Raw genomic sequence first — 14,053 nt, forward strand, 5'->3', positions numbered from 1 at the left:
TCAGTTTTGTAGCAAGCAGTATGCCTCCCAAAATGGTCCCCATAAGAGGGGTGGGAGCTCTGTGTCCCGTGATGTACTCCAAGAAAAAGATTTTACAGGTAAGCTGTATTAAAAATCTCTTTTTCTTTATCGTACATCACGGGACACAGAGCGGCATATTCATTACTATGTGGGATGTCCCAAAGCAATGCTTACAATGAGGGGAGGGAGAACATCTTCCAAAGACAAAAGGATTTAATTTAGAGATATACTCAAATCATAATAAATCCAACTTAGTTGAGAAAAAATTATTTTAAATTTAACTCAAAGGGGAGCCCCCCGGAATCCGAGGGTCTCAAACTGCAGCCTGCAGCACTGCCTGCCCAAAGGCTGTATCAGTATTCCTTCTTACGTCCAACTGGTAGAATTTTGTAAACGTGTGGACAGAAGACCAGGTTGCCGCCTTGCAAACTTGAGCCATAGAGATCTGGTGGTGTGCTGCCCAGGAGGCGCCCATGGCCCTAGTAGAATGAGCCTTTAATGATAACGGAGGAGGCAACCCCTTCAAGCCGTAGGCCTGAGTGATTAACTGTTTAATCCACTTTGAGATGGTGGATTTTGCAGCTGCCTGCCCCTTCTTGGGCCCATCCGGTAAAATGAACAACACATCTGTTTTCCGGATCTTCTCTGTAGCTTTAAGATAGGCCTTCATGGCCCTGACAATATCCAAGGTATGCAGCAACCCTTCCTTTCTGGAAGTAGGTTTAGGAAAGAAGGATGGTAATACCAAATCCTGGTTTAGATGAAAACTGGATATAACCTTCGGTAGGAAGGAAGGATGAGGGCGGAGAACGACCTTGTCCTTATGTAAAATAAGATATGGTTCCTTACAGGATAAGGCTGCCAGTTCCGATACTCTTCTGGCGGAAACTATGGCGACCAAAAATACTAACTTCCTTGTCAGTAAAACCAAAGGAATTTCAGCCAACGGCTCAAAAGGTTGTTTCTGTAAACTTGACAGAACAAGATTTAAATCCCACGGACAAAGCGGGGATTTAACTGGAGGATTAATACGTAAGACCCCTTGAAGGAAGGTCTTAACTAGCGAGTGGGTGGCCAGCGGCCGCTGAAACCACACTGACAAAGCTGAAATCTGTCCTTTGATTGTGCTTAATGCCAGTCCTTTGTCCACTCCTAGCTGGAGAAAACTTAATACTCTATCGATGGTAAACTTGCGAGAAAGCCATCGCTTGGACTCACACCAGCCTACATAGGCCTTCCAGACCCTGTAATAAATCACCCTAGAGACCGGTTTCCTGGCTCTGATTAGGGTAGAGATTACTTTTTGAGACAGACCTCTACCCCTGAGAATCAGGGATTCAGCCTCCAGGCCGTCAAATTTAGATGCCGTAAGGCAGGGTGGAGGATCGGACCTTGCGATAGCAGGTCTGGCCGTAGAGGAAGAGTCCAAGGGTCTCCCACTACCATCTTCAGGATTAGTGAATACCATGCCCTTCTGGGCCATGCTGGAGCTACCAGGATGACTGGTATGTGCTCCACCCTGATCCTGCGCAGCAGGCGGGGTAGTAACTGGAGCGGGAGAAATACATAAAGAAGTTTGAACTGATGCCAAGGGCAAACCAGCGCATCGGTTCCGCAGGCCATCGGATCCCTTGAGCGGGATATGAACCTGTCTAGCTTCTTGTTGAGTCTCGATGCCATGACATCCACGTCCGGCACTCCCCATCTTTGGCAGAGTGCTTGAAAGATTTGTGGATGTAGAGACCATTCCCCCGGCAACAGAGTCTGGCGACTTAAGAAGTCCGCCTGAAGGTTGTCCACTCCTGGAATAAATATTGCCGATATGCAGGGCACATGAGCCTCTGCCCACAGGAGAATCAAGCTCACCTCTCTCTGAGTGGCTTGACTTTTGGTTCCCCCTTGGTGATTTATGTATGCCACGGCCGTGGCATTGTCTGATTGAATTCTCACCGGGAACCCCTGCAATTTGGACGTCCAAGCCCTGAGGGCTAGTCGAGCAGCTCTGAGCTCCAAGATGTTGATGGGCAACTGCCTCTCTGGCTTTGCCCAAGTACCCTGGCGAGTGCAACCATCCAAAATTGCTCCCCAGCCCGTCAGGCTGGCGTCCGTGGTTACTATCTTCCAAGCCACTGGGCTGAAAGACTTCTCCTTCACTAGATTCTGAGGGTCTAACCACCAACATAGACTTTGTCGGACTCTTGATGAGAGCGGCAAAGGGATATCTAAGGCCTGTGGCCTCCTGCTCCATGCTGACAGGATGGCTGCCTGCAGGATGCGAGTGTGGCTCTGGGCGTACGGTACCGCCTCGAATGTGGCCACCATCTTGCCTAGTAACCGCATACATAGGCGAATAGTCGGTTCTTTCTTGCTTAGAACCAGTAGGATTAAAACCTTGATGGCTTTGACCTTTATCAGAGGTAGAAACACCCTTTGTTGTTCTGTGTCTAACCTCATGCCGAGATATTCCAACTGCCTTGTGGGCTGGAATGCTGACTTTTCTCGATTTAGGACCCAGCCGAACCTCTCGAGGTACTGGACCGTGAGGGCCACTGCTCGTTCCAAGCCAGGAGACGAGTGATCTATGACTAGGAGGTCGTCCAGGTACGCTAGGATCGTGACCCCTTGGATCCTTAGCCTGGCTAGGATTGGAGCTAGGACCTTCGTGAACACCCGGGGGGCCGTAGCCAACCCAAAGGGAAGCGCCACGAATTGGAAATTACGCGAAGCCACCATAAAGCGTAGAAATCTTTGATGTGGCTGATAAATTGGAACATGAAGGTAGGCATCCTTTATGTCTATGGATGCCATGAAGTCGTCCTTCTGGAGTGTGGCAGCTGCTGACCGCACGGATTCCATCCGAAATGAGCGGACCTTTAGGTATGCATTTACCATCTTTAGGTCCAAAATTGGCCTGACATCTCCGTTGGACTTTGGGATGATGAATAGGTTGGAGTAGAAACCCAGCCCTTGTTCTAGGACTGGTACCTCTACTATTACTTCCTGGGAGAGTAGATGATTCAATGCCGTCATTAATGCGGCTCCCTTCTCCGGATCGTTTGGAACCCTTGACTCCTGGAAATGAGGAGGAGGAAACTTTAGGAAGTCTAGTTTGTAGCCCGTAGCCACGGAAGACCGTACCCATCTGTCGGGAATGCTGGCTTCCCAAACCTCTGAAAAGAGACGCAGCCTTCCCCCCACCCTCGTGGGTGGGGGCGCCCCTTCATAAGGTCGGCTTGGGGGCTGGTTTTGCTGGTTTGCGAAACCACTGCTTCTTGCCTCTAGCGGCCTGTCCCTGCGATTTGTTGTTGAAGTTAAAGTTTGATCTTGCAGGAGGCCGTCGATACTGTTTGGCATTAGAGGGCCCCTGCCCAGGGGAGTGCTGTCGTTTAAACGCAGGCCCCTGAAATTTTTTCTTGGTTGGCAAAAGAGTACTTTTGCCACTTGAAATGGTCTGAATGTATTTATCCAGGTCTTCTCCGAAGAGTCGTCCTCCATGGAAGGGGAACTCTACCAGGAGCTTCTTGCATGGGGGCTCGGCCTCCCAGCTCTTTAACCATAAGAGTCTTCTCATATGGATAAGGGATAACGATAAACGTGACGCTTGCTGGATAGAATCCTTAATCGCATCTACCGTAAAGCGTATGGCCCTAGGGACATCCGAAAATTCTTCTGCCTGCTGGGCAGGAATAAGTTTAAGCATCTGCTTAGTTTGATCCGATAATGCTTGTGCAACCCCAATCGCAGCCACAGCTGGCTGCACTACTGCCCCTGCAGTAGTGAAGGAGCTTTTAAGTAGTGCTTCCAAGCGTTTATCAACCGGATCCTTGAACACCTGTATGTTTTCTACAGGGCAGGTTAAAGCTTTGTTAACACATGAGATGGCTGCGTCCACCGCCGGGGTTGCCCATCTCTTGGAAAATGTATCTTCCATAGGATATAAGGCAGAGAATCTTTTAGGTGGTAAAAAGATTCTATCTGGCTTGGTCCAATCTTGGAACATAACTTCCTCTAGCAGAGGATGGATCGGAAAAACTGCGTTGTTTTGAGGCGCCTTTAGTGAGCCCAAAGCTGAAACAGTCGATACTTGGAGATCTGGTACTGGCAAGTTGAATGCACTATGGACCAAGTCCGTTAAGGCTTGAACCCACCAGCTCTCCCCTTGGGAGGCTGCCCCAGACTCCCCTGTATCCGGATCCTCGATCCCCGAACCTGCTTGGTCCTTGTCCAAGAGGTCGTCCAATTCCCCTGCGGAAAGGACCTCCTCCTCTGAGGGTCCACGCTCGGGCGACGGAGATCTATTCCGTTTTCTGCCCCGCATAGCCTTGGCTATCATCTTTTCCATTCTTTTTTCCATCTCCTTTAAGGAGGTGGACAGTACCTCGTCCGTGACCACCCTAGGGTTGGACTGACCCGTGCCAGCTCCAGCCCCAGATCCCGATGGTCCCATCAAGGCTCCCTCTCGGGAAAGCAGCGGCATAACTTTGTCCGAGACCTCAGACTCTCTGGGGGAATCCCCACCTCTTGTACCCTCTGAACCAGACGCCATGGTACAATACCGAGGTACGCCCGCTAACTTATTGGTGTTTGGAACTATAAATAGTTATTGCCCAAAAACCCGTTTGGGGGATAAAAAATGCCTTCTTTCCCTTTAAAGGTTTTTTTTTTTTTTTTTTAACTCTAGGCTCCAGGACAGTCTTATTGAAGACTGTAATATCTGTTTCGGCCACTGTGTGTCCTCGGCGCCCCGTGCTGCCGCTCTGGTCTCTTCCTCTCTCAGTTTCCAGCATACACTGAGCTGGGAACAAATGGAAGGGCCGCCCCTTCCTTTAACATGCTGGCCCGCCCTTCCCCCCTCAGCTAACGGCGCGAAATTGCGCCCATATCACGGGGACGCGCGCGCCCGCCGGCGGGGGGGGGGGGGGTGGGGGGAAGGAGACCACACGAGGAGGCAGTTTATCCTGTCTCCAGGCTAGGAGGAAAAACCATGGCAGCAATCGCCTGGAGGCTTTGCAGGTAAGCACAGCTCTCTTTACACACACACACACACAGGCTTCTTTCTCAATGTTACAATACTACCAGGGAGTTCACCTTTTATGGGGAATACACATAGAGCCATCCTATCTTTAAGACATGTGACTTACTTTGCCAGATGCAGCGCATAACTTTAGGCATGTCCCCTGTGAACCCCCCAGAAAAACCTGCTAAGAACCAAGTTCCGCAAGTTTCCCCTCACTTACCTGCTCCATGCCGCAGGACTTTGCAAAGCAAGAGGCCCAATCTTCCCCCATCTCCGTGGGGCATTGACCTTCAGGCCCTGGGTTCCTATGAAGGATCCACTGTCCTGGGCCCATATAGCACTCTGGCAACAGAAACATTAGGCCCCCAAAGGTTTCTAAGTTCTGGGCCCAGGGTCCAGCTCTCTAAAAAGAAAAGCATTATGGGCTATACCCCTTTGGTTTGGGGTCCGGTTACTGACCACTTTAGCGCTGAGGCCTTTGGACAGAACCGGTTAGCCCACCTAATCCCAAGGATGTGGAGGCGAGCTAAACCATGACCAACACCTAAGACACTGGCGTAAAAACTGAGGTACTCCTCCTATGGGAGGGGGTTATATAGGGAGGGGCATTTCCTGTTTGAGATTGCCAGTGTCCATCACCTGAAGGTACTCCATATAACCCACATAGTAATGAATATGCCGCTCTGTGTCCCGTGATGTACGATAAAGAAATATGGACCTAATCAGAATAAATATATGAGTAAAAGATATCCAAAATAAAATTAATATGTTTATAACTCAAACCACAGACTAAACAATTTGATTGTACAATCCCCTGAACTTGTGCAATTCAGGAAAGTACAGATTGTAAAATGACACGCATAATAATGTTTGGATATACTGAATATCAAAGCATATTATATATTTATCGTCATTAGCTCTCTATAAGTGATGGATTAAGAAATTTAACAAATTAGTCTACTGGCAAATGTTTATTTTATTGAGATCAGTGTGTTAAGCTAAAAAATGCTCAGGGTTTAATATGACTTAAGAGGAACATTTATAATGCAACAAAAACAATACTCATATTCAATACACTCATCTCAAGTGGCTAAATGATCAATTCTACTAATCTAAACATATATTGTGTCTGGAGAGCAAAGATACTCTTATCTTGAAGTAGAACTATAGACAAAACTTTTAATTTTCATTTTGGATAGAGTTAATGGAAGGTTATAACCAGTGTCAGTTTTTTTTTCCCCATTTGTGTTGCATGGGAGGGATTTCCCTTCACTTCCTGTCACATAGCCAAAACAGGAAGTGAGATGAAATCCCTGAAAATAAAGAGGATTCTCAGGTCACCATAGCTAGTGCCCCATTGGAAAATTTCCCTTCTATTATTTTTTTGGAGATAACTAAAAATGTGTGATTCTCTTTCATTTGCAATGATAATGGTAAACAGGACAAACGGAGGGTGAATGTCCGCGAACGGGGGCATACACAGCAATAAACCTAGGAGGCATTCTAACCCATCTCTATTCTTTTCAAAATGAAAAAAAAAGTGTTGCCATTGGTTATACTTTAGCCTGTCCTTGGAAATAGTTTATGATAGGGTGGGAACTATGAGAAAGCAAAAAACAAATGACCAAGAGCATGGCATGTCATGCACTAATACTTACTCTGCTCATAGAATCAAAACATTTCCTGACCAACGATTCCACATCATTTGGACGATCTTGCACATTTATCCAGTCCAGTAGGGATACATTAAATGGCGGGCCTTCGTTACTCAAATGTCCCTCCGAAAGGTCTATATCCTGGCCAGAAGAATCCATAGTGTCTTGCTCAATACGATTGTCATGTACTTCCTGTGTTATATGTTCCACAGATGTAGTGAGAGAAGCTAGCAAAGCCATGTTTTTTAGTTTTGTTACATCATCACATTGCACTAGTTCAGCAGTCTTCTCATTCCCAAGTTCAACGACATCCCCTTCCGCAGAGGATAAAAACCTATCTAGACACATCCTATAGCTGTGTCGTGTTAGGCACTCTAGCAGCGGAATCTTGGCCATGACGGAAACGGCAGTTCCTAGACTAAAGAACCAAACAAAAAGATTTCAGATTTTCAAGAACAGATCAATTCAATGGCATTTTAAGCACAAGAACAATCGAGAAACAATCCAAAACTTTTTCTACATGACAAGCAGGCCAGTTAATGGAATGAATGGCTGGTTAAGCCAGGGCTCGACAAATCCCGGGCGCCAGGTCGCCATGGCGACTAGAAATGTTTTTTTTTTTTTTGTGAGCTGGCGCCATCTGGTGGTGAGCCGTTGGTATTACAAGTTATTACCACCAGATGTGTGAGCTGGCACCATCTGGTGGTGGTCGTTGGTATTACAAGTTAAGCATTACAAGTTAAACAGCAATTCTAATGTCATTTTTCACTATTTTTCACTGCCATCTTCTTCCTTCTAATTAGAACCCCCAAACATTATATATATTTTTTATCCTAACACCCTAGAGAATAAAATGGCGATTGTTGCAATACTATTTGCGCAGCGGTCTTACAAGCGCACTTTTTTGGGAAAAAATTACACTTTTTTTAATAAAAAAATAAGACAATAGTAAAGTTATCCCCATTTTTTTGTTAATATTTTGAAAGATAATGTTACGCCGAGTAAATTCATACCCAACATGTCACGCTTACAAATTGCGTCCGCTCGTGGAATGCCGACAAACTTTTACCCTTTAAAATCTTCATAGGCGACGTTTAAAAAAATCTACAAGTTGCATGTTTTGAGTTACAGAGGAGGTCTAGGGCTAGAATTATTGCTCTACCAATCGCGGCGATACCTCACATGTAAGGTTTGAACACCGTTTACATATGCGGGCGCTGCTCACGTATGTGTTCGCTTCTGCGCGTGAGCTCGTCGGGACGGGGTGCGTTTTTTGGCTCCTAACTTCTTTAGCTGGCTCCTAGATTCCAAGCAAATTTGCCAAACCCTGGGTTAAGCAAAAATCAGTTATGAGTCAGGTGACTATGACTACCAGCAAAAAACATGCAGACTCTGTGCACCCAAAATGTACTGCATGTCTGGAAAAAAAATTGTGATATTTTGTCTTTTTAGAAACTGCAAACAGAAAAATACCTGTTGGTCTTCCAGAAACCCACTGTGCTCCTAATTTTTTGTTTACCGTATACACTCGAGTATATAACCCGAGACCCGAATATAAGCCGAGGCACCTAATTTTACCACAACAAAAACGGGAAAACTTATTGACTCGAGTATAAGCCTAGGGTGTCCATGTGCATGCCTCACTGTGCCCATGACTAGACTGACGTTTAACATGGAAGTCTATGGAAGGGGAGCCTGGGTTTGAAAAATCAGTGCTCCCTGGCCGTAGGTCCCCCGGACAACAAACTTTGCACACTTGTAGAGGAAGATTGAAGTACAGGGGACTTACATGTGTGGGGTCCAGGGGACCCACAGCCTACCGGTACAGGGTCCCTAAATCTGGGAGATCAGGCGCAAAAAGGTGACTCGAGTATAAGCCGAACATTTTTTTGTGCTGAAAAACTTGGCTTATACTTGAGTATATACGATAAGTTCATAACACAGTGCCTTTGCTGCATTGAAATCCCAAGCAGTGTTGTCAGCCCTGCCCAGTTCTCTTCAGCTGGATTACAGAACACCTCCCTCTTATGCCTTGTACACACAATCAGATTTTCCGACGGGAAAAGTGTGATGACAGGCTTTTGTCGGAAAACCTGACCATTTGTACGCTCCTTCGGACAATTGTTGACGGAATTTCCGCCTAGAAATGTGGGATAGCGTGCTTTAAAATTTTCCGACAACAAATGTGTGTTGTCGGATTATCCGATCGTGTGTACATAAGTCCATCGAGAAAAAATCCAAAGAACAAACACGCAAGCTCAGAAGCAATGCTAACCATAACACAACATTAGCAGAAGTTCCTCAAAGGGTGTCGCTAAAGAGCTGAAAAACCACATCGTTTTGTGTTGTTGGCCAACAATTCTTTGCCATTTGTATGCAATACAATTTCACGGACAAAAGTCAGAGGCTTTGTTTGCAGAAAGTCTGATCGTGTGTACGAGGCTTTATACTATGGAGATGAGAAGAGGAGGAATTGTTCTATAGTAGGTAGGGCTAATAACAAACACTCCTTAGGAGCTCAGTACAGCAAAGCTCACTTTTTTGTACTTGTCGCATTTTTAATAAGACAAAATATAAGGAAATGTGCATGTGTTGCAAAACAAATTTTAATCAAATTTAAAGAAACACCACTGCCTGGATGCTTGTTATGCCCTGTACACACGGTCAGGATTCCCGATGGGTCAAGGTCTGTCGAAAATCAAGAACTTGCTCTCCCGTACACACGAGCGGGTTTTCCTACCAGAAAACTCAAATGAGAGCTTTTGGCCGTGTTTATGCTCCATCTGAGTTTTTCCCGACAGGAAAACTGCTAAAAACTTCCGGTTTTCTCGTACACACGGCTGGGTATTCCGATGGGAAAAAGTCAGTTGGGAATCCCAGCGGGAAAAAAGAGCAGGTTCTCTTTTTGTGTCCAGCGGTTTTTTGGCAGTTTTCCTGTCGGAAAAACTGCGAGGGAGCATACACACGGCCGGGATTCCCGGCCAAAAGCTCTCCTCTCAGTTTTCGCGTCGGAAAACCCTCTCGTATGTACGGGGCTTTAGATTATAATTGGCATCTAGTGAAATAATGCTTCTCATGTGATCACTTATTTGTCACAGTATTAGGAGTGAAGCTATAGAATAGCGAGTACAGTATATAAAACTATAATACTAAATAATATAGTAAAACATAATGAAAACATAGCTCAGCCAATTCTGTCAGACTATGGCACTCATAAGCATATCACACAGAGGAAAGGGAACATCGATTCTATCCTAAGTATATTATAACATGGATGACTGCATGACAGTGACAGTGATGGGAAATTAACAAGACAAGGACATATGGGATGTAATGAATTAAAAAATAAGATTCCTTCCTTAGAGAAGGATGATGTATGTAAAAAATAAAATAAAGAAAATATATACTAATACATGGCTCAGGAAAAACACAATTCAATAACTTAGACTTACTTAGTTAATTTAACTTTAATATCATCTATTGACTGCAGGTATTTTGAATATGCATTCTCAAACTTGAAAAGCAGTTTTTGGTATGAATGTGTACAATCTTCTAGGTTGGCCATTATGGCAGCCCAGCCCTGGTGCTGAAGATGCTCATCGTGAACCAGACCTTCACAAAACGAACAAAGCTTCTTGGCAACCTCGAACATTTCCTGCACAAAACAGAGTCAATTTCAAATCAGAAGTTATCCCAGAGCATTCAACATTTATATAGTAACAGTTTAGCTTTAGTAAATTGCTCAACAAACATGTACGTTACAAAGAAAACTACAGCAATAGATTTCAACAAGTAGACAATAGACCACTGACAGGAAAACTGTTTTCTGTGGCTGTATAGAGCTATGTGCCGCGTTCATAAAGCTGCACATGAGCACAGTCAAAACCCCCCTGCCGATGTAACACATGTATGTGTCCCCACTGGGCTTTTTTTTCTGTGGAGCTGCATATACAGTGCCTTGCGAAAGTATTTGGCCCCCTTGAACTTTGTGACCTTTTACCACATTTCAGGCTTCAAACATAAAGATATAAAACTGTATTTTTTTTTTTTTTTGAAGAATCAACAAGTGGGACACAATCATGAAGTGGAATGAAATTTATTGGATATTTCAAACTTTTTTAACAAATAAAAAACTGAAAAATTGGGCGTGCAAAATTATTCCGCCCCCTTAAGTTAATACTTTGTAGCGCCACCTTTTGCTGCGATTACAGCTGTAAGTCGCTTGGGGTATGTCTCTATCAGTTTTGCACATCGAGAGAGTGAAATTTTTGCCCATTCCTCCTTGCAAAACCGCTCGAGCTCAGTGAGGTTGGATGGAGAGCGTTTGTGAACAGCAGTTTTCAGTTCTTTCCACAGATTCTCGATTGGATTCAGGTCTGGACTTTGACTTGGCCATTCTAACACCTGGATATGTTTATTTGTGAACCATTCCATTGTAGATTTTGCTTTATGTTTTGGATCATTGTCTTGTTGGAACACAAATCTCTGTCCCAGTCTCAGGTCTTTTGCAGACTCCATCAGGTTTTCTTCCAGAATGGTCCTGTATTTGGCTCCATCCATCTTCCCATCAATTTTAACCATTCCCTGTCCCTGCTAAAGAAAAGCAGGCCCAAACCATGATGCTGCCACCACCATGTTTGACAGTGGGGATGGTGTGTTCAGGGTGATGAGCTGTGTTGCTTTTACGCCAAACATAACGTTTTGCATTGTTGCCAAAAAGTTTGATTTTGGTGTCATGTGACCAGAGCACCTTCTTCCACATGTTTGGTGCGTTTCCCAGGTGGCTTGTGGCAAACTTTAAACAAGACTTTTTATGGATATCTTTAAGAAATGGTTTTCTTCTTGCCACTCTTCCATAAAGGCCAGATGTGTGCAGTATACGACTGATTGTCTTCTCCTTGTATGAGCTGAAAGTTTAGAGGGACGGCCAGGTCTTCGTAGATTTGCAGTGGTCTGATACTCCTTCCATTTCAATATTATCGCTTGCACAGTGCTCCTTGGGATGTTTAAAGCTTGGGAAATCTTTTTGTATCCAAATCCGGCTTTAAACTTCTCCACAACAGTATCTCGGACCTGCCTGGTGTGTTCCTTGTTCTTCATGATGCTCTCTGCTCTTTAAAACGGACCTCTGAGACTATGGCAGTGCAGGTGCATTTATACGGAGACTTGATTACACACAGGTGGATTCTATTTATCATCATTAGTCATTTAGGTCAACATTGGATCATTCAGAGATCCTCACTGAACTTCTGGAGAGAGTTTGCTGCACTGAAAGTAAAGGGGCTGAATAATTTTGCACGCCCAATTTTTCAGTTTTTTATTTGCTAAAAAAGTTTAAAAATATCCAATAAATTGCGTTCCACTTCATGATTGTGTCCCACTTGTTGTTGATTCTTCAAAAAAAAAATACAGTTTTATGTTTGAAGCCTGAAATGTGGTAAAAGGTCGCAAAGTTCAAGGGGGCCCGAATACTTTCGCAAGGCACTGTATATGCAGCTCCACAGAAAAAAAGCCCAGTGGGGACACATTCATGTGTTACATCGGCAGGAAGGGGTTAAAGAGGAATTCCAGGTATGGATAGTTTATACATAGTATTAGACCAATACTTAATAGTATATACTTTACTTGGCCGATTCCACTGGAAGCTAGAAATCACTGAAGTAGACAGCACTACTCCAGTGATCTCCACTTGCTTCCAGGTCCCGAGCGGTGGGCATGCCACATTCTGAACATGGAAGATCGGTTGCTCAGCACAGATGGCAACCAGAGAATGATTTCAATGTACAGTAAAACCTTGGATTGCAAACATAATTTGTTCAGAAATGTGCTTGTAATCCAAAGCACTCGTATGTCAAAGTGAATTTCCCCATAAGAAATAATGGAAGCTCAGATGATTCATTCCACAACCATTTATTCATAAGTCCTTCAATCCATATAAAAAGATTATAGCAATGTGATGATGACATTTTCATTGACAAATGGAAGCCTCCACAAGGGGGTTAGAAGCAAAATCCAGCAGGAGCTAGAGAGTATAAAAGAGAAGAGAGGCGCCTCCAAGTGTAGCAATATGGTTACATTTAATGAAGGTACAACATTTAGCAACTCACATGGTTGATGACTAAAAGAGGCACATCTAAGTATATAGGCATCAGGGGTAAAGCGATCCACATAGACCAGTGATGGCGAACCTTGGCACCCCAGATGTTTTGGAACTACATTTCCCATGATGCTCGTGCACTCTGCAGTGTAGTTGAGCATCATGGGAAATGTAGTTCCAAAACATCTGGGGTGCCGAGGTTTGCCATCACTGACATAGACCATCCTCCTCACCACCGGCTCCCACCGCTGTCAGTCTGCAGTAAATCAATCTGAAAGTGATGCTTAAATGCTCGTGGAGTGCAGCGTTTAAGGGATGATGTTGATGGTGGTGAGGAGGACGGTCTATGTGGACAGCTTTACCCCGGATGCCTGTATATTTAAAGGGGTTGTAAAGGCAGTTTTTTTATCTCAATGCATAAAAAATGCATTAAAATAAAAAGCCTTTTGTGTGCAGCAGCCCCTCCCCATCATCCCTTCAAAGACTTACCTGAGGTCCTTCTCTGTCCAGCAATGTCCACAAGTGTCTCAGCCACCCCGAGATTCTCCTTCCTGATTGGCTGAGACATAGCAGCGGCGCTATTGGTTTATTGACTTTGACAGCAGCGGGAGTCAATCAGGGGAGTGAGGGGGAGGGGCGGGGCTCTGTGCCTGAATGGGTGTCCCCATAGCAAGGAATAAATAATGATAAGCGCAACTACCTGTATATAAATAAAATAATAAAATTCCAAACGTGTATATAAACAATAATCCAATCTAGTCCAATGATGTAAAGAGAGTGCAACAGTGCAAATAAAGTGCAATAAGTGCATGTGGAATGATTCCTAAAGTAATAGTGTATCTTTGTGTTAGTGAACACACAATCTTCTATACATCTTCTATTAAAAGGTTCTCCCAGGTTTCAGTGCTCTCAGAGTGCTTACCTCACTCCTGATAAAATACGCCTTTATTTTATCTCCTGGCTTTCCTTGGTATCCGATCCTAAGTAATGGTGTATCTTCGTGTTAGTGAACACACAATCTTCTATACATCTTCATCAGAGGAAGCCACGTGACGTGGAGTAACAGTAAGGGCCGGATATACCCGAAGAACGGAAGTGACGTGGAACGCAAACGTAAATATTATCTTTTTGCCTACGATCCTCTACTTCTTTGTAAGAGCATTTTATTTTTAATAAAATTCCCATTTTTTGAGAACAATATCATGCTATGGGAGGCTATTTGTATATGCTTTTATCCTCATGCTGAGACACTTACCCACGGAA

The 14,053-nt window shown here is 44.4% G+C and overlaps 1 protein-coding gene across 4 annotated transcripts in view; it reads right to left on the reverse strand.

Moving 5' to 3' along the window:
• Positions 1–14,053, reverse strand: part of RB1CC1 (RB1 inducible coiled-coil 1) — a 234,092-nt gene that overhangs the window by 170,755 nt on the left and 49,284 nt on the right. For all 4 annotated transcript variants that reach the window (XM_040354194.1, XM_040354196.1, XM_040354193.1 and 1 more), the window contains exons 5-6: positions 10,146–10,348; positions 6,697–7,111 (exon numbers count right to left, since the gene is read on the reverse strand). In XM_040354194.1, the coding sequence (XP_040210128.1) occupies positions 6,697–7,111; positions 10,146–10,348 (618 nt within the window). The remainder of the gene's footprint in view (positions 1–6,696; positions 7,112–10,145; positions 10,349–14,053) is intronic.

The sequence above is a fragment of the Rana temporaria genome, chromosome 5 (genome assembly GCF_905171775.1).
Source record: "Rana temporaria chromosome 5, aRanTem1.1, whole genome shotgun sequence".
Classification (NCBI taxonomy): domain Eukaryota; kingdom Metazoa; phylum Chordata; class Amphibia; order Anura; family Ranidae; genus Rana; species Rana temporaria.